This window comes from Anguilla anguilla, chromosome 3 (assembly GCF_013347855.1).
Source record: "Anguilla anguilla isolate fAngAng1 chromosome 3, fAngAng1.pri, whole genome shotgun sequence".
NCBI lineage: Eukaryota > Metazoa > Chordata > Actinopteri > Anguilliformes > Anguillidae > Anguilla > Anguilla anguilla.
In genome coordinates, this window is record NC_049203.1 from 36,384,558 (window position 1) to 36,408,188 (window position 23,631).

The 23,631-nt window shown below is 39.2% G+C and overlaps 1 protein-coding gene across 1 annotated transcript in view; it reads left to right on the forward strand.

Annotated features, from left to right (window-relative positions):
- The window catches only part of LOC118222801 (titin-like), a 202,142-nt gene that overhangs the window by 97,868 nt on the left and 80,643 nt on the right, over positions 1-23,631 (forward strand). Inside the window, exons 105-147 of the mRNA XM_035408658.1 lie at positions 1,944-2,086; positions 3,328-3,451; positions 3,931-4,197; positions 4,290-4,387; positions 4,535-4,703; positions 5,783-6,049; positions 6,250-6,516; positions 6,643-6,921; positions 7,017-7,425; positions 7,559-7,683; positions 7,768-8,034; positions 8,134-8,403; positions 8,920-9,219; positions 9,762-10,064; positions 10,153-10,340; positions 10,515-10,629; positions 10,736-11,020; positions 11,129-11,280; positions 11,738-11,885; positions 11,998-12,175; positions 13,399-13,520; positions 13,609-13,896; positions 13,997-14,293; positions 14,401-14,587; positions 14,705-14,820; positions 14,989-15,288; positions 15,759-16,058; positions 16,168-16,273; positions 16,610-16,806; positions 16,920-17,225; positions 17,314-17,592; positions 17,691-17,987; positions 19,198-19,500; positions 19,621-20,004; positions 20,096-20,398; positions 20,496-20,795; positions 20,914-21,210; positions 21,301-21,585; positions 21,673-21,966; positions 22,127-22,426; positions 22,518-22,826; positions 22,905-23,095; positions 23,187-23,616. Coding sequence (XP_035264549.1) covers positions 1,944-2,086; positions 3,328-3,451; positions 3,931-4,197; positions 4,290-4,387; positions 4,535-4,703; positions 5,783-6,049; positions 6,250-6,516; positions 6,643-6,921; positions 7,017-7,425; positions 7,559-7,683; positions 7,768-8,034; positions 8,134-8,403; positions 8,920-9,219; positions 9,762-10,064; positions 10,153-10,340; positions 10,515-10,629; positions 10,736-11,020; positions 11,129-11,280; positions 11,738-11,885; positions 11,998-12,175; positions 13,399-13,520; positions 13,609-13,896; positions 13,997-14,293; positions 14,401-14,587; positions 14,705-14,820; positions 14,989-15,288; positions 15,759-16,058; positions 16,168-16,273; positions 16,610-16,806; positions 16,920-17,225; positions 17,314-17,592; positions 17,691-17,987; positions 19,198-19,500; positions 19,621-20,004; positions 20,096-20,398; positions 20,496-20,795; positions 20,914-21,210; positions 21,301-21,585; positions 21,673-21,966; positions 22,127-22,426; positions 22,518-22,826; positions 22,905-23,095; positions 23,187-23,616 — 10,545 coding nt within the window. The remainder of the gene's footprint in view (positions 1-1,943; positions 2,087-3,327; positions 3,452-3,930; positions 4,198-4,289; positions 4,388-4,534; positions 4,704-5,782; positions 6,050-6,249; positions 6,517-6,642; positions 6,922-7,016; positions 7,426-7,558; positions 7,684-7,767; positions 8,035-8,133; positions 8,404-8,919; positions 9,220-9,761; positions 10,065-10,152; positions 10,341-10,514; positions 10,630-10,735; positions 11,021-11,128; positions 11,281-11,737; positions 11,886-11,997; positions 12,176-13,398; positions 13,521-13,608; positions 13,897-13,996; positions 14,294-14,400; positions 14,588-14,704; positions 14,821-14,988; positions 15,289-15,758; positions 16,059-16,167; positions 16,274-16,609; positions 16,807-16,919; positions 17,226-17,313; positions 17,593-17,690; positions 17,988-19,197; positions 19,501-19,620; positions 20,005-20,095; positions 20,399-20,495; positions 20,796-20,913; positions 21,211-21,300; positions 21,586-21,672; positions 21,967-22,126; positions 22,427-22,517; positions 22,827-22,904; positions 23,096-23,186; positions 23,617-23,631) is intronic.

The window sequence follows — 23,631 nt, forward strand, 5'->3', positions numbered from 1 at the left end:
CCGCTTTATCAGTAACCGGTAAGCACCCTTTCACATCCAGAACAGCCTGAATTCTTGACAACATTCCTGATTCAACATGGTGCTGGAAACATTCTTTAGGGATTTTGTCCGTGCTGACTATGCAGCCACACATTCATGCTTTGAACCTCACGTTCCACCTCTTCATCAAGTCTGCATGCTTTGTATATTAAGTTGCAGCGACATGATTCACTGTTAGGTGGGGCAGGCTCTTAGCATTAATGAGGAGGTGTACCTAATGATGTGGCCACTGAGTGTATAATCTAATATTTACAATCAATCAGTCTCTTTTCTTAACTTGACTCCTAAAACACTTGACACTAATCATGATTCTGATGTGAACTCTGATCCATCAACAAACGCAACTGGCGATCCCAAATGAAAATAGTGTAATTTGTAATTCCTGTCTGCAGGAAACACTTTGCTCCTTTTATTGGGACAAAGTTGTGCTGAGATGCTTTCCATACTAATGGACTGTTTTCAGAGGTTTTAATATAATTGAATTCACAATCCATTATAGGCAAAGCTACCTTCAACCTTGTACTTAATCCTTCTGCACAATATCCCTATTGCACAGTTGGTTTGCACAGCCTGGCAATTTCTCGCGTTACCGGTATTGGAGTCTTTCTGTTGTCTCACAGAGCAGCTCACTCGCTCTCAACATGGTATTTGACAGTTGCTGCTATCATAAATGACTTGTGGCAGGTGTACTTTGGTTTGGGATATATGGTGAGGGGGTGAAGTTCCCTGCCTTCTCAGTTTCTTGATTACTGCCTGTCACTGACTAAAAGGTAGGCAGTAAATAACAGTAGCTGATATTTTTCATTAAGAGATTATTCTATGGAACTATTTAGATCAAGGGAAAACATGAGAAATAAAGTTGGGTTTATAGAATACCATTAATGTTTTGTTATTTAATAATATATAAGTGAAGTGAATTTTTTATATTTCTATTTCTTTTTTTCCCCCATGTAAAGCGACTTTGAGTAGTCAGAAAAGCACTATATATATCTGAGGTATTATTATTATTATTATTATTATTATTATTATTATTAGGTCCATCTTGAAAATGGTACTACATTATTTTTTAAATATCCTGCTTACCCTTCACATAATGATGCAAAATTAAAAACTCCCAAAAATTCAAAATTTGAATGATAAGTATGGCTTCCTTACATTTACATGAGAGAGAAAATAAAAGCGTAAGTGTAACTAATAATATTCTGAATTGGTTGCAATTGTTGAAGAGTAATTTATTAGTCGTTTACTAAATGCCATGTCAGATCAGACCTTGAAATTCTACTGCCAAGTGTGATTTGAAAATATATGTTCAAGAGAGCATAAGGTGCATCTAAGTGTGGAATGCAAAAAAATATTATAGTTGCCAAGAGACTATTTTTAATATAAAACTATCCTCCTCAGATCCATCAAAAATTCAAATGAATTCCTCTGTAATGAAATTTAACTAATTCTCTTGGTGTCAGCTTTTTTGTGTTCGGTAATGTGTCCCTCAACATTTTTCACTCCCTGGAAATTTCTGGGAACTTGATTGACAGCAACAGATAGCAGAGGTAGTGGCCTGGTATAGATGGGTCAGTAGCCAATCAGATTTCATGGCTATTTTAAATGCTACATGCCTTATCTAGCGTGGGTCGCAAGTGATTGGCGGGGCAGCAACCTGCCTGTCTTCCAAGTTTTCTTCTTGCCATGTACATCTTGAGTTAACTCAATATGTAAATGAAGGAGGCCCACCAGTGACAAGTCGCTCTTTGCCAGAAGCCCCAGTTGTCCTGGAGGCTAACAAGTTCCAGTGGCAGGGGCCTTCTACTCACAGAGACAGCAAAATGAGAATTTGCACCTGAGGAAGTATTGTTTTCTCTTGGGATGTGAGGAATAACCAGCAATGTCTTCTCTTCAATCCAAAGCACGGGTGATTGGCCTACTGCGGCCACTCAGGGATGTTACCGTTACTGCGGGGGAGACCGCCACCTTTGACTGCGAACTCTCCTATGAAGGGATTAAAGTGGAATGGTTCCTTGGGAGCACAAAGCTGGAGCCAAGTGACAGAGTAAGTTTTATATTACTATCATTGGAACAGATTTGAGAAACAGTTGTTTATGAGTTGATGGAATCTGTCCAAGTGCTTTACTTAAAATTGTTAAAGAGGTGTATACTTGATTTTTTGTGAACCCCCTTTAAGACATATTGTGCAATTATATTTCAAATTTCATTAAAACACTTTTATTTCTACAATGATTTTTCACCAAATGTTATGCATATAAGGACACGAGAAGATCAGAATTCCATTTGAGCACTTGATCCACGTTTTCAGGCTGTTCTGCCCGACAAGCGTTCTTATGGTTATTTTTAACTGCTTTGAGTGTTTGCATCCAAGGGCAAGGGGCACCAAGAGCTATTTCAGAGCTATTTACACTACCTTGTTGGTTACAGTGTTTTATGTTGACTGTTGAATGACATTTTACAGAAAATTATCTGCCCCCAAGGGGCTGAAATTATTGTTATTATTATTATTATTATTGTTGTTGTTATTGTTATTGTTATTATAATGGTTATTTAGCATTTTACATTTTAATAATTACACTCTAATGAGTTACATTTTAAAACCTTTTACATCCCTAAATATTGCCTTTTTCCATTTATGATGTGTGTAGCCAGTACGATGAAGAGTGTTATTTTATATAGTTGTTTCGTATACTGTTGATGAGAGTGTCTTTGATAAAATGAACAATCGTGATACGACTGAGTTCATCTCCTTGAGCTTCATTAGAGAGAACTAGACAGGAGCACAAGTTGATTCCTTTTAATTGTTTAGCTTAATAATTGTACACCAAAAGATCTAATTGAAACTTATCCATCCTTTGTGATACTTAATAAAAGTTAAATGTTGTGCAGAAACCTGTTTTATTTGCTTTAAATGCATGTTACAGGACTCATTTCAAAAGCAGGGAAATACAAAATTGGCCTGGTCTCATTTATGATCTATTGACAATAAAAATAATAATGCAGAATCAGCTGCTAGATTGTGAAATGTACTGGACTGAATTACTGTATAATGTTTGAGTATATGTAGAAGTACTATTAAAAACACCATGTTACATTGTGGACAATTCTTGCATTGCTCAGTGAAGTAAATGTTCCAAAGGAATATTTTAAATCATCCATAATTCTCTTTCTGTGCTCATATACTTCTCAAAGTGAATAGCTTGCACATATTTTCAAATGATAATTAATAATGCATGTTTTTCATGTCATATATCAATCATTTAAAGAACCCATCCATTTGCGCAGGTTGTCACGCGTGTGGAAGGCCGAGTTCACACACTGACTCTGAGAGATGTGAAAATGTCAGAGGCTGGAGAAGTTAAACTGACAGCCAAAGACTTCATCACCCAAGCCAGGCTTATCGTAAATGGTAGGATCCTTCTATTATCCCCAGTTATTTTTCTCAGACTGAACAAAGCTAAATAGATCCACTAGATATGGAGCAAAATAAACAAATTATTTAAAAGCATTCTGTTAAAATTGAAAGTTAAAGTTTAGGAAGAGCTAAAACAGTTTTAACAATTTTAATTGATCAAGAAATCTGTCTGTAACAGAAATGTACAAGGTGGATCTCTAAACTAACCTGTTGCATTTGATGGTGAAGTCTGATTCTGAGAATTTGTCTAATTTGGTGCCCGTTCTGAAATTGACTAATTTATGCAGCCTGTGAGTGAGTTGGTTCTCACTTTTGCACTGTATTAGTGAGTGCGATGTTCACTATAATGCCGTCTTGCTGTTTGTTGCTGCAAAATATGTGCAGTTATCATCATTAGATGCAGAAACTGAAGAAGCTGGTGAGGAGAAAGTAAAAGGCCTACTAATTTTCTCTTTACTGGTCTGACTGTACAGAGCCACCAGTTGAGTTCACCAAACCTCTGGAGGATCAAACTGTTGAAGAGGAGGCCACTGCCACCCTGGAGTGTGAAGTCTCCAGAGAAAATGCTGAAGTAAAGTGGTTCAGGGATGGACAGGAAATCCATAAAACTAAGAAGTATGACATTGTTGCTGATGGCCGGAAGAGAATACTCATTATTCACGACTGTACACTTGATGATTCAAAGACCTATACCTGTGATGCAAAAAATTTCAAAACTTCTGCCTTCCTCACTGTTGAGCGTAAGTTGAGATATACTTGTAAACAAATAATATGTTTGGTATAACTGAAAGACGTTTAAAATACTAAAAAAAATGTGTGCTTGGATTGGCAGCTCCACATGTTGAGTTCACAAAGCCGCTCCATGATGTTGAGGTTAAAGAGAAAGAATCTGCCAAATTTGAGTGTGAAGTTTCTCGTGAAAGTGCAAAGGTATGTAATTAAAATGATATGAAAATATTGATTGTTTATTTTAAATGTATTTGTATTTATTTAATACTGTAGGATTTTTTAAATTTAAATGATTGTGCTGAAATACTATTACTCCCTCTGCTACTGAAAAAAATTGTTTTCAAACAGGTTCGCTGGTTCAAAGATGGCAGTGAAATCAGAAAGAGCAAGAAGTATGAAATCATCGCTAAGGGTGTCCAACATATTCTTATAATACACAAGTCAGTCTTTGATGATGAGGCAGAATATGAATGTGATGCAAGGACCTCCAAAACCTCTGGCATGCTTACTGTCATTGGTGAGTTCCCTCATTACTCCCCACTGTGTTAATGCCTTTTTCCAAACAGCAGTACTAACAATAGAACACAACACAAAATCTAATATATAATACTGTGCACTGATACATTAATAGAATATGAATCAGCCAAGGAGATCCCTTTGATCCCGCACTCAGCTTTATACCCCGCATTCAACTCTCACTAAGAAAGCAGTTTTCCATCCCTGTAACATTGCCCAACCCTCATACTCAAAGATGTTGAAACCCTTGTCCATGCATTCATAACTTCCCTTTTCAATTACTGTAATGCCATTTCCTGCAGTATCGCTGATAAAACACTCAGAAAACTGCAATATGTCCAGAACTCAGCTGCCAGAGTACTCACACACACACCAAGAAATCAGCTCACATCACTCCCATCCTCTGTCAGTGGCATTGGTTACCCATTTCCTCACACATACACAACAAAATCATTCTCACCAGTTACCAAACACTTAATGGTCTAGCCCTTTCCCACCTCACAAAACATCTCCTCCCATACGCCCCTGCTCACACTCTCAGGTCCTCTGGCACTTGAGTTTTGGCGGTCCCCAAAACCAGACTGTCCTCTATGGGGGGCAGGTTGTTCAGTGCCATGACCCCCAAACTGTGGAATACACTGCAGCAACATCTCTGCTACTGTAACAATATCTCCACATTCAAATCCCACTTAAAAACCTACCTCTTCACCCATAATTATTTCCTGCATCCTAGGCTTACTCCTACTTCTGTTCTCTCGCCTTAATTTTGCTTCATTTAATTATTCATTTCTTTTCTCTTCATATTGTACTCTTGTGTGTTTTCTTGTTTTCATCCTTTGCTCTGTAAAGCTTCATTGGGTCAAAGGTACTATGAAAATATAATTTATTATTATTATTATTATTGTTGTTATTATTATTATTATTAATAATAATAATAATAATAATAATAATAATAATAATAATAAATGTATTATTTAAACATGCATTTCCTATATAAGTGGGAGGATTATTCTGCAGGTTTATTCTGTATTTGTATACCAAACAGCACACAGAGCTGATTATAATGTTTTGTCCTTGCAGAGGAAGAGGCTGTATTTACAAAGAACCTGTCCAATGTTGAGGGCACTGAAACTGACAGCATTAAGATGATCTGCGAGGTGTCAAAACCCAGTGCAGATGTCCTGTGGTACAAAGGTGACCAGGAGCTGCCTGAAGGTGGCAGATACGAACAACGTGTGGATGGCAAAAAGAGGATACTTATCATCCAGGACCTTCGAATGGATGACAGAGGAGAGTATAACTGCCGACTGCCCACCTCAAGAACTTCGGCAACACTGAAGATTAATGGTAAGTCATTCTTAGGTTAAAAGTGTTGGTCCTACGGGGCAAAGTTCAATATTGCATAAAACTCATACAGGTGCGTTTTAAAGATGCAACCATATAATGTTAAAGGCAGCTATGTATAAGGCTCTGTATAAAATGGTTGTCATGTAAACATATATGAAAATATTACAATCTGAAGATCTCATTTGATTTCTTTTTTCCAGAACTGGCTGCTGAATTTATTTCCAGGCCACAGAGCCAGGAAGTTGTTGAAGGTGAAAAGGCAGAATTTTCCTGCTCAGTTTCCAAGGACACGTATGAAGTCAAATGGCTTAGGGGTGACAAGGAGATTGAAGCAGGACACAAGTATGACATCATCTGCGATGGCAAGAGAAGAGTACTTGTTGTCAAGGACTGTATGCTGAAGGATGAAGGAGGATATGTTGCCCTCATTGGCTCCACTAGGGCTTCTGCAGATCTTGTTGTGATTGGTAGGCAAAATTTTAATTGTATGTATTTGTACCCAATTCTCTTTAAAAATGGAAATAGGTGCTAGTGGGAGATATAATATAATGTATTATGCTGATATGTAATTGATCATTTTGTGTATTTCACAGAAAAACTCAGGATAATCACACCCCTCAAAGACATACAGGCAAAGGAAGGCCAAGAGATTGTTTTCAACTGTGAAGTGAACACTGATGGTGCCAAAGCTAAGTGGTTAAAAAATGATGAGACAATGTTTGAGAGTGGCAAGTTCATTATGGTCCAGCGCGACAATGTCTTCTCTCTGAGAATAAAAGATGCCCAAAGGTCTGATGAAGCCAACTACTCCGTTGCACTTACAAACCATCGTGGCGAACATGCAAAGAGTTCTGCCAGTCTTGGTGTACAAGGTAAAAACAAGTTATTGGTATTGCTCCATAACTGTTTTTGATAGAAAAATAAGTGAAGTGTACTATTTTAACTAATTTGTAATCTTAATCTACAGAGGAAGATCTTAGGATTATTGAACCTCTTGATGATTGTGAGACTCAGGAGAAGAGAACCGTAAGTTTCTCTTGCAAGGTGAACAGACTCAATGCAACAGTGAAATGGATGAAGGGAGGCCAAGAGCTTACCTTCAACAAGCACATTCTGTACAGAGTTGACAAGAACAAGCACACACTGACCATCAAAGACTGCAGCCTTAATGATGAAGGCGAGTACACTGCCATGGCTGGCTCCGACAAGTCCACAGCTGAGCTTATCATTAGTGAGGCGCCCACTGATTTCACAGTGCAGCTGAAAGACCAGACTGTCACTGAGTTTGAGGATGCTGAGTTTGAGTGCAAGATCTCCAAAGAAAAGGCTGAGATCAGATGGTACAAGGAAGGCCGTGAGATTAAAGTAGGACCCAGGTATGCTATTATTTTGGACTGATTTGATTGTGATCATAACACTGTGGGTACCGTCTTGGTTCAGGGGCTTCTTTTATGCAAAGATTATATTGATATAATTTAAGATGATATTTTTATCCATTTGTTTTACAAGATACCGTTTTGAGAGAGATGGCAAGACATGCATCTTGCACATCAAGGAGTGCAGACCTGAGGATGAATGTGAATATGCCTGTGGCGTTGATCAGAGGCGATCCAGGGCCAGGCTGTTTGTTGAAGGTAAGCTCTTGTGATTTATACACTATTATGTTTATGGTTTATCTTTTATTTTATTTAATAATTATTTTACATTTGTCACTCCAGAGATACCAATTGAGATTATCAGACCCCCAATGGACATATTTGAGCCCCCTGGTTCAGATGTTGTATTTGAAGCTGAGCTGAACAAGGACCGAGTTGAAGTTAAATGGCTGAGGAACAACATGATGATTGTCCAGGGTGACAAGTACCAGATGATGAGTGAGGGCAAGGTTCACCGTCTCCAGGTGTGTGAGATCAGGCCTCGTGACCAGGGCGAGTATAGAATCATTGCCAAGGACAAAGATGCCAAAGCCAAGCTAGAACTTGCAGGTATGATACAACTCAATTACTCTTTGTAGTAATTTCCCCTTCCTGTAAAATGTACATTTTTTATTTAATTGTTTCTTTGTAAAATATTTATTACTACAGCTGTTCCTAAGATCAAGACTATGGATCAGAACCTGGTGACAGATGCTGGAAAACCCTTTGTCATGATGGTTCCCTATGATGCTTATCCACGTGCTGAGGCTGAATGGTTTTTCAATGGCATCGGCCTGCCAAAGCAGAACATCGACACATCCACTGACAGAACAGATTATAGGATGAAGGACCCCAAGAAGTCTGACCAAGGCCGATACAAGATTGTCATCAAGAACAAACACGGAAAGGGAGAAGCCTTCATCAATCTGGATGTTATCGGTAAAACTGCAGTGGTATTTGTATTTGTACACTCTGTGTGGGCTGTATGTCCAAATTCATTTCCATATTTTGAGGATGCAAAAGGAGTGCACAATGTAAAACAAATGCTTAGCAGTTTGTTGAGATTGGCATGAAAGTGACAGTTAGCCATTGAACAATGTTGAATGACACAGGGAACTTGAGACCACATTCAGATAGGTTGATAATGTTATCTAATGTTATAGAGAAGGCGTATGAGTGAGTGCCGTGGTCTTGGCTTGTGTCAGTGCAATCTGTGGCTGGCAGCCCCACAGAGGCAGAGCATACTTGGCTTCTCGTCATTTGTCTATACCTTCCTGAACTGAATTGGAGGTTGTAGGAATAAGTGATAACGAATATGATTGGGCATATTCAATTTGGGCTCATCAGAATTGATAAAGGATATTGCAGAGCTGATGGGCTAACAATTACAACTGAGAATACCACATTGGGGTGACAAATATGGCAAAAATAGCATGTGATATAATATATTTACAGATGTTCCTGGGCCTGTGAAGAACCTGAAAGTTGTGGACACAGCTGATGGGGAGGTCAGTCTTGCCTGGGATGAGCCTGAGAGTGATGGTGGGAGCAAAATCATTGCCTATGTTGTGGAAAGGCGTGATGTGAAGCGCAAGACATGGACCCTGGCCACTGACCGTGCAGACAGCCCTGAGTACTGTGTCTCCGGACTGCAGAGGGACTCCATGTACCTCTTCCGTGTCTGTGCTCGCAACAGGGTGGGCAGTGGAGAGACTGTGGAGACTCGGGAACCTGTCCAAGCCAAGAACAAATTTGGTAAGCACTGCATGTATATTAGATGCATAGCACAGAAAGTCCCAAACCTACTTAATGTCAACTTACATAAATCCAGATTCACGTAAACTGATTCAGAGAAAAATTCAAAGCAGAAGCAGGAAACATCACCGTACGATAGGGTAAACATACAGAAGGAGTAAGTTGGCACTGCTGCCCTCTGAGACTGTATTGATCCTAGTCTGTGCTTTCAAATGTGCGGCCTAGCTTGGTTTTATTATTTTAAACTCAATTACAACCACTTCTAGTGAAAAATTGGCCCATTCTAGCCTATTTTTTGTGTTAAATTAACATGACTGCTGTAAAAACAAAACTTAGTTATGCTACTAATTACCCAAGTTTGAAATGCATATAAGATTCAGCTAAAAGCTGAGTTCATGTTCACAAAAATAGGTAATGATTCAGTATGACAGTATGGGAATTTTGATACCCAAAGACAATTTTACAGATAAAACGTATAAGGCAGCAATAAATTAGAAAGAATATTAATGGAAACTTACATTGTCCTTTCCTTGTGTTTGCAGATGTGCCTGAGGCCCCACAGGATGTCAAGGTTCAAAATGTTAACAGGTTTGGAGCCACCCTTTCTTGGAGACCCCCATTGTTTGATGGTGGATCTGAAATAACTGCATACATCATTGAGCTTCGAGATCGTACCTCTGTGCGGTGGGAGCCAGCACTGGTTACCAAACCCGAGGATCGCACAGCTGTCCTTAATGATGTTGTGGAGAACAAGGAGTACATATTCCGTATTAGAGCTGAGAACAAGGCTGGAATTGGCAAGCCGAGCATTGCCACTGATCCTGTGAAAATCATGGATCCCATTGGTTAGTTGTGTAGTATTTATGTTGTATAATCTTAAGTATTTGTTGTATAATTTTAAAGTAACTTTTTCTTACGATTTTATACTTTCAGAGAGGCCAAGCCCACCATTGAATTTCCACTACTCTAATCAGACCAAGGACTCTGTTCAGCTGACATGGGATACACCCTTGAGCAATGGAGGCAGCATGATCACAGGATACATTATTGAGAAATGTGAAGATGGAAAACAGAACTGGCTCAGATGCAATGCCAGGCTTTGTCAGGAACTTTGCTATAAGGTGCTATATTCGGCAGTCAATCATAAACCTGCATATCATGTTATTGTTCTTACATTCACAACTAGTAATTAAACATTGTAGTCTATAGCAATAGACTGATTTGTTTAATTGTCATTACCTCAAAAAGTAATGATTTTTATATTGTGTTACTCAATAATTTGAATATTCTCGTAGGTATCTGGCCTGACACAAGGTCAGAAGTACCACTATAGAGTATCTGCTGAGAATGCAGCTGGAATTTCAGACCCAGCGGACACAATTGGACCTCTCCTGGCAGATGATCCACATGGTATGTAAAGTTGAGCATCATGCCAACAAAAAAAAGAACCTAATTCACATTTACTTAAATGTTAAATATGTTCTTCATTATAATGGGGTCCATTATTATTTTGTAGTTGGTCCTTCGATGGATCTCAGTGCATTCAAGGATGGCCTGGAGGTGATTGTCCCTCACCCCCTTACTATTCGCATTCCCATTACTGGGTACCCCACACCCACGGTCAAGTGGAGTATGGGAGAAATGGCATTGACCCCGGGAGACCGTGTGTCTATGACTACCAAGGCAACTTTCACAGAGCTAATTATCACTCCCAGTGTGCGCCCAGACAAGGGCAGGTACACAGTTCACCTGGAGAACGATGTGAGCACAGTCTCAGGAGAGATTGATGTGAACGTCATTGGTATGTATTAGTGCAATATATTTCCTATGAATAATGACGTTAATAATCTCAGATAGTATTTCCAAGGACTGTTTTTGCTTTTTAAAATATTGTTTCTGCTATGTTTAGCTCCCCCAAGTGCACCAAAAGACTTCAAGGTTTCTGAAGTGACAAGACACCATGTTCACCTGATGTGGGAGGCACCAGAACATGATGGTGGAAGCCCAGTAACTGGATACCAGATTGAAAAGCGTGAGGTGTCCCGTAAGACCTGGGTCAAGGTATGAATATCTTAAAACCTTCATTCATTTTTACAGTTGACTTTTTATTTTATATGATTTAATTTTATTGTTTGTAGACATTGCTTATCCTAGGAAGCTTAGCATGTATTTGAACAGCTGGATGTGTCATAATTCAGAAATTCAGGTTTTATTAAAAGTACAGTGGGCCAACCAATACGCCATACTGATGACATGCAACAAGACACATAAAGACTGTAACCAAGCATCCATCATGCCACAGTGGGATGAACTATAACATGTTATTTCTGGGTTCAGTTATTTGGGTTCGGTAGTGGTTTTCGCCGTTCACACATAGGCCTCATATACAGAAATTTTTTGTCTCGTCTGTTCACACATAAAATGAACCTTCAAATTCAGTGGCTTGTGCTACTGTAGAAGGTTTACAAATGATTGTTACATAAATGTTTCTGGTAAAAGTCTCATTACTTTCTTTCAGGTTATTACAGGTGTACAAGATCTAGAGTACACTGTCACTGATGTAATTGAGGGGAAAGAATATTTGTTCAGTGTTACCGCCTGCAACAAGTGTGGACCAGGGGAGCCTGCCTACATTGATGAACCAGTGAATGTGTCCTCTCCAGCCAGTAAGTTTTCTTTAAGTACTGATAGAAATAACTAGAATTTTGCCTTCAACATAATTGAAGGCTGACAGTATAATTTCTATTTTTTCTAAATATAATCACTTTTATAATTCAGCTGTGCCAGACCCACCTGAGAATTTGAAATGGAGAGACAAGTCTGCCAAAGGAATCTTCCTTTCCTGGGAGCCTCCAAAGTATGATGGTGGCTCTGGAATTAAGGGGTACATTGTTGACAAGTGCCAGCGTGGCTCTGACAAATGGGAGCCCTGTGGAGAGGCTGTGCCTGAGCTCAAGTAAGTGAAGATATCATATTGTAGATATATTTTCTCAAAGAATTCCTGCTTCTTAGGAATGCAGACTTGCTGAATAGGTTTTCAGACTTATAATTCAAATAGCTATTAATTCATAGTATCAAGGTGTAAAAATGGCATTTATCAAAAAGTATTGGAATGGTAAATGTGAATAAGAAAGTGTGCTAAATTCGTTTTTTGCCATTTTTAATAGGTTTTTGTTTTAAAGGAGTGACAATATGGTTCCTCCTCAGTGATTATTGGATCGAATATATCCATACAGCTTCTGATGCATATTTCTTATGTAATAACAAAAACAGATTTTATTTAAACATCAGCATAACACCTTAGAAATTATAGCTGTACATAGTGGTACAAAGAATAATTCACAGAGACCCAGCAAATCAGTTTGTTTTCATATGCCAAGAAATCTTCCTTGGTTGGGTCTCCATCTTAGTATGTTGGCTCTGGTTCCTCTGTTAAACTGAACACTTGGGGTTAAATTTCAAACATGAACGGATGTATTCTATAACATTAAAATGGCACGAAAAAACAACAGCGATTTTAAACATATGAAAAATATCATTCTGACATGACACCTTTGAAACACTACTAGTGTCCCTCTATGCCAAACATGGGTATTGTCATTTACTAGCTTGTCATAATGTGTGACACAGTGCACCTTATACATATGTATGTGAATTTAATTGAATTGAATTTTTACTAGACATCAGTACTACACCTATAACCAAGAACAAAATTATTTTGATGGTTGTCACACATTAAAACAAAGAAAATATGACAATGTATGCCCATTCACACAACCTCACCACAAACTATATACACTTTGGAATAAGTGAGCAAACCTATGTCTTTTTAAATTCTTGCTTTTCCCAATGATTCCCTCCAATGCTTCACCAGCTGATTTGGAAAGAACCATAGTACATTTAATGAAATTCATGTGCCCATCAGTATAAAGACCTAAATATTTATATGAGTTTGTAAAATTTAGTTTTTGGGTTCCAAAACTATATAACTGGTTTGAATGCATTGATACTTGGTGTTAATGCTTACTTTTTGTACAAAATAGATGTCTGGACAAAATAAGAACCAAGCCTTCCTCTTCTGCTGAAAAATCTTGATGAAATTTTTTCATAATTTGTTTTTCACATTAACATCATCAGTCACTTTGTGTTAGTTAATGGAGAGTCACCACTACCCCTCAGATTCCAAGTGACTGGACTGACAGAAGGCGAGTGGTATGCCTACCGTGTTAGGGCCGTAAACAGGCTGGGCGCTAGCAGGCCTTGCAGGGCTACGGATGAGATCCAGGCTGTGGATGCAAAAGGTACATGATTTCATGTTCTGTTTATAATATAAGTTGATGTTTTTGTTAAAGAATCTGAAAGCTCATTCAGTTTCCATGTCATCCATAGAACCTCCAGAGATTGATTTGGATGTCAAACTGCTCGCTGGTTTGACTGCGAAGGCTGGGACCAAGATTGAGCTGCCCGCTGATGTAAAGGGAAAACCAGAGCCGAAAATCACCTGGACTAAGGCTGATCTTGTCCTTAAAAAAGATGACAGAGTCTCCATTGAAACCAAGCCGGGTCACTCTACAGTCACTATAGCCAAGACCAAGAGAGATGACACAGCTACCTATATCATCGAGGCTGTAAACAGCTGTGGCCGAGCTACTGCAACAGTGGATGTCAACATTCTTGGTATTCTAGTTTAATGTTTCCAAAAGATGATAAAGCTAAACATTATTTGTCTGCTGGTAATATATACAGTAATACATGACTTTTTCAATGATTTCAACAGATAAGCCTGGCCCTCCAGCTGCCTTTGACATCTCTGAGATCACCAACGAGTCCTGCTTACTGGCATGGAACCCTCCCAGAGATGATGGTGGCTCAATGGTCACTAATTACATTGTGGAGAGGAAGGCTGGAGACAGTGAGGAGTGGCACAAGCTTTCTGCTACCGTGAAACACACCTCTTTCAAGGCCTGCAAGCTTGTGGCTCTAAAGGAATATACTTTCAGAGTGTTTGCTGAGAATCAATATGGCATTGGTGATCCTGCAGAACACGTACCAATTGTCGCTAAGTACTCCTTTGGTATGTAATTTATTTGTATATACTGTTTCAGCTCTAATGTTTTATTTCTGTTAAGAACAAAAAATTTGTATACACGTTTACTTAGCAACTGACTTACTTTTCTTCAGACCCACCTGGCATGCCAACTAGACTGGAGCCTTCAGATATTGCAAAGGATTCCTTGACCTTGACATGGTATGAGCCAGATGAGGATGGTGGCAGCCCTATTACTGGGTACTGGGTGGAGAGGTTAGACCCAGACACTGACAAATGGATAAAATGCAACAAGCTTCCAATCACGGATACGACATACAGGTGGGAAAGATGAATTCTGTTATTGATGTAGGATTAGTACTGTTGTATTATATTTTTGCATAATTCCAATTACCCTTTGTTGTGGCAAAGCATTACAAATAGTTCTATATTTTGTAGAGTGAAAGGACTTCCCACAAAAAAGAAACACAGGTTCCGTGTCTTGGCTGAGAATCTTGCTGGGCTCGGAAAACCAAGCAAGGAGACTGACCAAATCTTGGTTAAAGATCCAATTGGTAATAACTTTAATAATTTAATAATTGGTTTGAATGGTAATATGAAGTTTCTTTTATTATAAATCAATAATGATCTGACACATTACTAATAAGATTACTTATCACGTATCAATTGTCAAAGCAAGTACAAATTCAGGTCAATTCAGAAATCCTTATTTGTTTTTCAAGATCCCCCCTGGCCTCCTGGCAAACCCTACGTCAAAGATATTGCAAAAACCTCTGCCATGCTACAGTGGACCAAGCCTGAGCATGATGGTGGGGCCAAGATTGAGTCTTACATAATTGAATTGCTGAAGAGTGGAACTGAGGATTGGGTTCGTGTGGCTGAAGATATTCCCATGACTGAGCATTTTCTGAAGGGACTGATGGAGAAGCAAGAGTATTCCTTCCGAGTCAGAGCAGTCAATATTGCTGGAGAGAGCGAACCCAGTGACCCCTCTGATCCTGTCGTCTGCAAGGAGAGACATTGTAAGAGATTACCTTACAGTACAGGCATTTAAAAGATACTATTTAGAAGAGCATCTTACACAACTTCAACATTTTGTTCATAGTGTCCATTTATACAGCTGGATATAAGCTGAAATCATTATGGTTACGTACCGTGTCCAATGGTACAACACAGGTGTTATACCATTGGACATAAAGTACATTACCAGAATTACGTACTATAGTACTATAGCAGTGTTCAAGTTGGAAATCGAACCTGCAAACGTTCAGTTACAAACCAAATTCCCAACCATTTTACTACTGCTGGCCTCAAATTCCTTGTATGCTTAAAAACACACTTGACCAATAAAGTCAATTTCCGGTCTATATGTGGTAGGCCAGATTACAAAGTAAGAGATTAAGCTCAGACATTCCCATAAAATTGTACTGTGGAAAAAGATTGTCTTTTGGCTATGAGTATTAAATATTATGTTTATTTATGTAATTTTCAGATCCTCCTTCCCCTCCGCGCTGGCTTGAAGTAGTCAACATCACCAAGATAAGTGCAGAGTTGAAATGGGCAATTCCAGAAACAGATGGTGGCTCCCCCATCACAAATTACATTGTGGAGAAGAGAGACGTGAGGCGCAAGGCTTGGCAGGCAGTAGATACCACCGTGAAAGAAACCCAGTACACTGTCACTCCTCTTAATGAGGGATCTTTATATGTGTTCCGTGTGGCTGCTGAAAATGCTGTTGGGCAAAGTGACTACTGTGAATTGGAGGACTCTGTCCTGGCTAAGGACACTTTCAGTAAGAACATTTTTGGAATATTTTGTGTTGTTAATATTGATAGATATGTTTGCTATTTTTTCTTTATGTAATGACAACCAACCTTAAAATATATCCTTCTTTTCTCCAGCTACCCCTGGGCCTCCATATGCTTTGACTGTGGTGGAAGTAACAAAGAGACATGTAGAATTGAAGTGGGAACCTCCGAAGAATGATGGCGGTAGGCCTATTACAAAGTAAGTTTTTCACCGAAAGGCATACTTACATTCTTGTTTTTTATTAGCATGTGCAATATAAATGTAAAACGTGCAATATGATGTACATTTTTAATAGCTTATACCAAGAGCAATGCTATACTATGTACTTATTTATACTTTCATTGTTTTGTCCTCATTTTAGCATGTCTTTGTCTTGACTGTCAGACAGAGGTCACCTGATTATCCAAGTCAAATTCCTTGTATTCTTAAAAACATACTTCGACCAAAAGGTCTGATTCTGACCTGTATCGTGCAACATTTTACTTTTGAAATTTATTTTGTCTCATACAACTTTTAACTTTTTTTGTCTGATAGATATGTAATTGAAAAGAAAGAGAAGCTGGGAACCCGCTGGGTGAAGGCTGCCAAGACACCTGGGCCTGAATGCAAATACACGGTGTCAGATGTTGTTGAGGGAACTGAGGTGCAATTTCAGGTCCGTGCTGAAAATGAAGCAGGTGTTGGACACCCAAGTGAGCCCACAGATATCCTGAAAATTGAAGACCCAATAAGTATGTTTTATCTCATTTTTATTTTCAGTATGCACATCACAACCACAATTAATTGTTTTGTTGTCTAAGCCAGTTAGCACTGCCTATAATCAGTGCATTGATTATTTTCCCAGGTCCACCATCTCCTCCTCTGGAGCTACATGTGACTGATGCTAGCAGAGGCCACATCTCTATTGCATGGAAACCACCAGAGAAGAATGGTGGTAGTCCCATCACCGGCTACCACATTGAGCTTTCTGAAGCCGGCACTGAAAAGTGGATGAGAGTCAACTCACGCCCTGTAAAAGAGTTGAAATATAGGGCAGAGGAAGGCATCATCCCTGAGAAACAATATGTTGTGAGAGTTCGTGCCATCAATGCTGTGGGCGTTAGTGATCCATCTGAGGTCTCTGATAAGGTCTTTGCAAAGGATCCTGACTGTAAGAAGCTCTCAAAATTGCTTAAATTGTGCACATTGTTACTGTTAATTGAGAACAAGTATAATTATAATTTGTTATTCTTTCAAAGGCATTCCTACCATTGACCTGCAGACTCAAGACATTATAGTGGTGGAGGGTAAGAAGATGAGTCTACTTGTCCCATTCAAAGCTGTTCCAAAACCAAAAGTATCCTGGCAGAAAGATGGGACTGAGTTGAAGGCTGATGACAGAGTCACCATGAGCTGTGAACTCAGTACAGTCAACTTAGATATTCCCAACTGCAAGCACGCTGATGCTGGGGCATACACCGTTAGTTTAGAGAACACCCTGGGATCTGCAACTGGAACAATCCATGTTAAAGTCATTGGTATGGTTTTAATTATATTATATCTCGTTTGCATGTTTTTTTTTGTATTGGATTCTTAATGTAACCTAATCAATTATGTTGTTCCTTTAAATTAATAGGTCTTCCTGGGCAGTGCAAGGACATTGCTGCCAGTGAGGTCACAAAAAATTCCTGCAAGGTCTCTTGGAATCCTCCAGATAATGATGGTGGCACCCCGATTTTGCACTACATTCTGGAGCGTAGAGAAGCTGCCAGAAAGACCTTTATGTCTGTGATGTCCGACAACCAATTGAGCTGTCAAGTTAAGGATCTAATGGTCAATGGAGAATATTACTTCCGTGTTAAGGCAGTAAATAAGATTGGTGCTGGAGAGTGTCTTGAGATGCGCAACCCTATCATCATTGAGGAGCAGAAGCGTAAGTGGTATTTAAAGATATACTAAAGGGGTATTCAGAGAGGTCACTGTTTGTATTTGTATCTGTATCAGCATTTGTTGAGATAACAAAATAATTTGTATTTGTGTTTGGATAAAATGGAAGTAGGTGTGGTTTGAACCGGAAATTGGTGTGGCTTTGGGGGAAAAACGTAAAAACTTGTCAATCCTATGTGTGGTAATAATCCATGACTGACATCAAGATCGAATTTGAGATATCCTTAAAAATCTAATTTGGTTTTGCGTGACAAAACACTAACATGCTTAATTACTTGTATAAAGTTAAATAAATAATAAATTTAAGCACATAAGATGCCATGATTGGCTCAGAGACCGGAAGTGGAAAACATCTTGTGACATGTCACGTCTTTACCTTTACCTATTGGTTAACCCCACCCGGACCCTTCCTTTTCTGACAGTTACTTCCTTAAATATAAACTTAGCGTGATCATACTTCTGTACTGGAAATAATCACATTGTATTTGACCATGGACAATGGCAAAAATGTGGGTAATGCTACAAAGTTCTCCAGACAGAGATCTTGGGCAATATTGATCCTAACCATGAGAAAGAAATGGAAAAAATGCCATTTTGAAAAATGCTGCCTCCTGTGCAAAACAAGTATAGCTAAATACCAATAGTTAGCTAACTACTATATGACTAACAATTTGATGCTAACATTAGCTAATCTCCTGGTCAAACAAGCTACACTTACATTTTATAATAGGTCAGTTGACCCACCAGGAAAAGGCAACACAACTGCTTAAACTGCTCTCCCCAATGAGTAATTAGTAAAAATTAAAAATTAGAATTAGTCATTGAAATAAGACTACTCGCGCAGCAGTGCACAAAGAGTAGGATGTGAACAGGTCCTTCTCCACTGCAACTGCATGTTTCCAGTGAGTGATACCACAAAACTGGTTGATGAGCACAAATAAACCCTTCCCTTTCTACTTGAAGTCTGTTGAGTAAGGCAAGTCAGAAGTTATTTTCAGTCAACTATAAATGTTTTACGCTTTCAAATATGAATACTGTTGAACAAATTTGGAAGGAAAAAGTATTTGTATAAACCACATTATTCTTACTTTACTAAATATTGTATTCAAATTCCGATACATCCATAGTACCACCAGTCTCAAACGAGTGCCCAGGATCAGTTTAAAATTAAAAAGAAAATTACATGTGTCTTTCAGAGCGACCAGATCCACCCATTGATGTTGAAGCTCACAGTCCAACCTCTCAGTCTGTGACCCTGAGCTGGAACCCCCCTCCATACGATGGTGGTTGCCCTATAACTGGCTATATTCTGGAGAAGATTGAAAAAGATGGTGATATGTATGAGAGATGCTGTGAGTCTGCGGTGCCTGGATTGTCCTACACAGTGACGGGCTTGACAGAGGGCAAGGAATATCAGTTCCGTGTCCGTGCTGAGAATATTGCTGGAGTCAGTGATCCCTCCCGCAGCACACAGCTGATCAAAGCTGCGGATCCTGTTGGTATGCATGACTAAAGCCTATATATTAAAATCCTTGTCATGGATTGTCATTTCATTAATTTAATTATTCAGATAAATTATATTGCATTCAAACTCATGGTCACCTGTACATTAATTTCAGATCCACCTAAGGTCTTCCTTAAGGGAAGTCAACAGTATGGCCTGAGCCTCAAAACAAGAGAAGAGATTAGAATAGATGCGTTCATCTCAGGATCTCCTTACCCAACTGTGACATGGTACAGGAATGATGAGGTCATTAAGCCAGAGACTATAAAGAGACAGGAAAGACCTCTTTTGAGGAGGAAAAAGGTAAAGGATGCTACTGCAGAACCAGAGGAGCCTTACCACCCATCCCTCCCAGAACGTCTCTCATTTGATACGAGTAAGAAGGGGGAGTCCTCAATAATGGTACGCGACTCCATTAGAAGTGACCACGGAATGTTTGTAGTCAAAGTTGAGAACAAACACGGAGTAGACACAGCAACCTGCGAGGTCAATGTTCTTGGTAAGGTTTTCAACTCAACTCTACTTCATGTTGTTTGAATGCACTGTTTTGATGCTTTAGGTTTTTTAATTCTTCTATATGAAATCTGCAGATAAACCTGGACCTCCAGTTAATGTTGGCTTTGATGAGATCAGGAACACATCTGTTATCTGCAAGTGGGAACCACCTTTAGATAATGGTGGATGTGAAATTACAAACTATATCCTGGAGAAAAGAGACAACACTAAAGATGAAAATGGATGGGTCACTGTATCCGCAAACGTTAAAGGATGCCAGCATTTGGTGACCAAACTAATTGAAGGAAAGGAGTACATTTTCCGTGTGACAGCTGAAAACAGGATTGGCACAGGGCGTCCACGTGTGTCAGCACCACTTGTAGCTAAGAATCAATTTGGTAAGTTATTTCATGTGTAATTCAAGTGGAAAAGGCAAACTTTTGGTGCATTTGCATTTTTTATTTCTTAAATTTTCTTTTCCTATTTGTGTTGAAGAACCACCCGATGCCCCCAACATGCCTAAAATTGTAGATGTTGCTGCAAACAGCATGCTTGTTTCTTGGAATGAGCCCAAAGACAATGGAAGCCCTATCTTGGGCTACTGGTTAGAGAGAAAAGAAATCAACAGCACACATTGGACCAGAGTGAACCGCAGCTTACTCAATGCCCTAGAAGTGAGAGCTGAAGGTCTGATGGAAGGTTTGACCTATATCTTCAGAGTCTGTGCAGAGAACTTAGCTGGACCTGGAAACTTTAGTGTCCCAACTGAGCCCAAAACTGCACAAGATCCAATCTGTAAGTTAATGAGTTTACCTACACATTCAAAATGAACCACAATTAATAATGATTAGACATGATTACAATTTTAAATCACAAATGTACATAAAGGGATTATCAATTCCTGTGTCCATAGTACCACCTGGTCCACCAGTTCCAAGAATTGTTGATGCTACAAAATCATCCATTGATGTTGCCTGGGATCCTCCCATGTACAATGGAGGTGGAGATATCCTTGGCTACCATATTGAGAAGATTGCGGTAGGAGAAAAAGACTGGTCCCGCTCTTCTGAGAGACTGTGTAAGGAGCGGAAGTTCACTGTAACTGGAGTTAAACCGGGAAAAGATTACATTGTTCGTGTGTTTGCCGTAAACAATGCTGGTGAAGGAGCTCCTGGCATGACAGAAACTGTTACAGTGAGAGACCCACAAGGTATCTATGTACGGTTTATAACAGAGAAATATCCAACTGAATAAACTGGAAAATATTTGACAATTTCTTTATCTTCTTCCCTAATGACAGAGCCTCCACTTGTTGACTTTGACATATCTGTGAGAAACGGTGTCACTATCAGGGCTGGGCAGACACTGAAGTTGCCTGCAATTGTCAGTGGTAGACCTATACCAGAGGTAAAATGGACAAAGGATGAAGGAGAGCCTGACAAAGAGCGTGTTGCTATTGAAACTGTTGGAAAAAACAGTATTCTTACTATCAAGAATGTCTTGAGGACAGATTGTGGCAAGTACCAGGTCACCGGGACAAACACTTGTGGAACAAAATCAGCATTAACAAGAGTAGATGTCATGGGTAAGTAGTAGAAAGAATACGAGAATGTCTATTTCAGTATTGATGAGTCCTTTTGTTAATAACTTTTGAATGTTAACTTCTTATTAGATGTTCCTGGTCCTGTGGTTGGTTTTAAGCCATCTAAGGTCTCAAAAAAGATGATTACACTGATCTGGACTGAACCTGCTGACAATGGTGGAAGTGATGTTATTGGTTACATTGTTGAAAGAAAGGATGCGAAGATGCACACGTGGAGACAGCCTTTAGAGGCTGCAGGATGTAAAATTGAAATTGTTGGTCTGCTTGAAGGAGAAGAGTACATGTTCCGTGTTGTGGCAAAGAATAGATATGGCTGTGGTCCCCCAGTGGACATAGGGCCTATTCTTGCAGTGGATCCTAAAGGTAATCTTTTTCCACCATTAACATGTACTTGCATTTATGATCACAATTGTCTAATAATTAAATTTTAATTTTAACTTAAAGTTTAAGATTGAATGCATGATTTAATTTCATTTCAAATATGAAAAAATTAAGCAAGCATATATGCTTTTTCAAATCATAGGGACACCGAGTGCGCCAGAAAAACTTCACTGGACAGACAGGACCAAAATGACCGTAACTCTTTCCTGGAAGCCACCTCGTAGTGATGGAGGCAGTCCCATTCAAGGCTATTATGTTGAGAAAAGAAGACAAGATGGTGGTGAATTTGAGATTGCTAACACCCAGATTTGCAAGGGCCTCAGTTTGACAGTGCCAAACCTGTCAGAGCACCACATGTATGAATTCCGTGTTAAGGCAGTAAATGAGGTTGGGCATGGCGAACCTTCAAATATACTGAATGTAATGATTAAAGATGATGAAGGTTTGTTCTTAAGCTTTTATCTGAATGAGATAAACATTGTAAATGATTATTTAATTAATTTTCAATTAATATCAAAAATAATTTCTTCCAGCTGCCCCAGCTGTGACCATACTAAAGCACTTCATGGGAGATGCCATCATTGTCAAGACTGGAGCAGCAATTGAAATTCCTGCTGAAGTAGTAGGCCTACCAATGCCAAAGATTGAATGGTCCAAGGATGGAGTTGTTATTGAGAAACCAACTGAGATGCTTTTGATTGAAACAGAGGAGGTGCACAAAAACAAAGCTAACACCAAGCTTAGCATCCCTGTAACTGTTAGACAAGACAAGGGTCTCTACAGTCTTACTGCCTCAAACCATCTTGGACAGGATAAACGTACCATCAGAGTAGAGATATTAGGTAAGTATTTTGAATGTAATAAAATGTACTTGTGTGAAACTGAAAAAATGAGTTAACACTTTTTTTCTGACTCTTCAGATCGGCCATCACCACCACGGAACATTGTGGTTTCTGACATAAGATCTGAATCTTGCTATTTGACTTGGGATGCCCCAGAAGACAATGGAGGCAGTGAGCTCACAAACTACATAATTGAGAAGAGAGACGCAAGCAAGAAGAAGTCTGATTGGGAGCCAGTAACTAACTGTATTCTTGAGAGGCGATATGGGGTTAGTATAGCCTTGATTTTAAATAAGAAAATATGTATTGTTCATAAATTTTTGTGAATATTATTAATATGCAATATATTTCCTTTCCAAGTTGTGGAAACTGGAAACCAATGGAGTTTACCAGTTCAGAATCAGTGCTGAGAACAAGTATGGAATCAGTGATGGCTGCGAATCAGAGAAAGTTGTGCTCAGGGACCCATTCGGACTCCCTGGACCACCACAGAAGCCAAGGATCGTTAGCCGTTCCAGCGGTTCCATGCTAGTAACATGGCAGCCTCCTCTGGACAATGGTGGATCCACCATTACAGGTTACGTACTTGAGAAGAGAGAGAGAGGAGCTGTCTATTGGTCTCGTGTGAACAGGGGTCCTGTCACAAAACCGGTTGTTAAAGGCCTGGAATATAATATACTCCACCTTGTTGAGGGTGCTGAATACCAATTCCGTGTAATGGCCTGCAATGCTGCTGGTGTTGGCCCCCCAAGTGAATCATCTGAGTGTGCATTTGCAGTAGATCCTTGCAGTAAGTGACATTTCC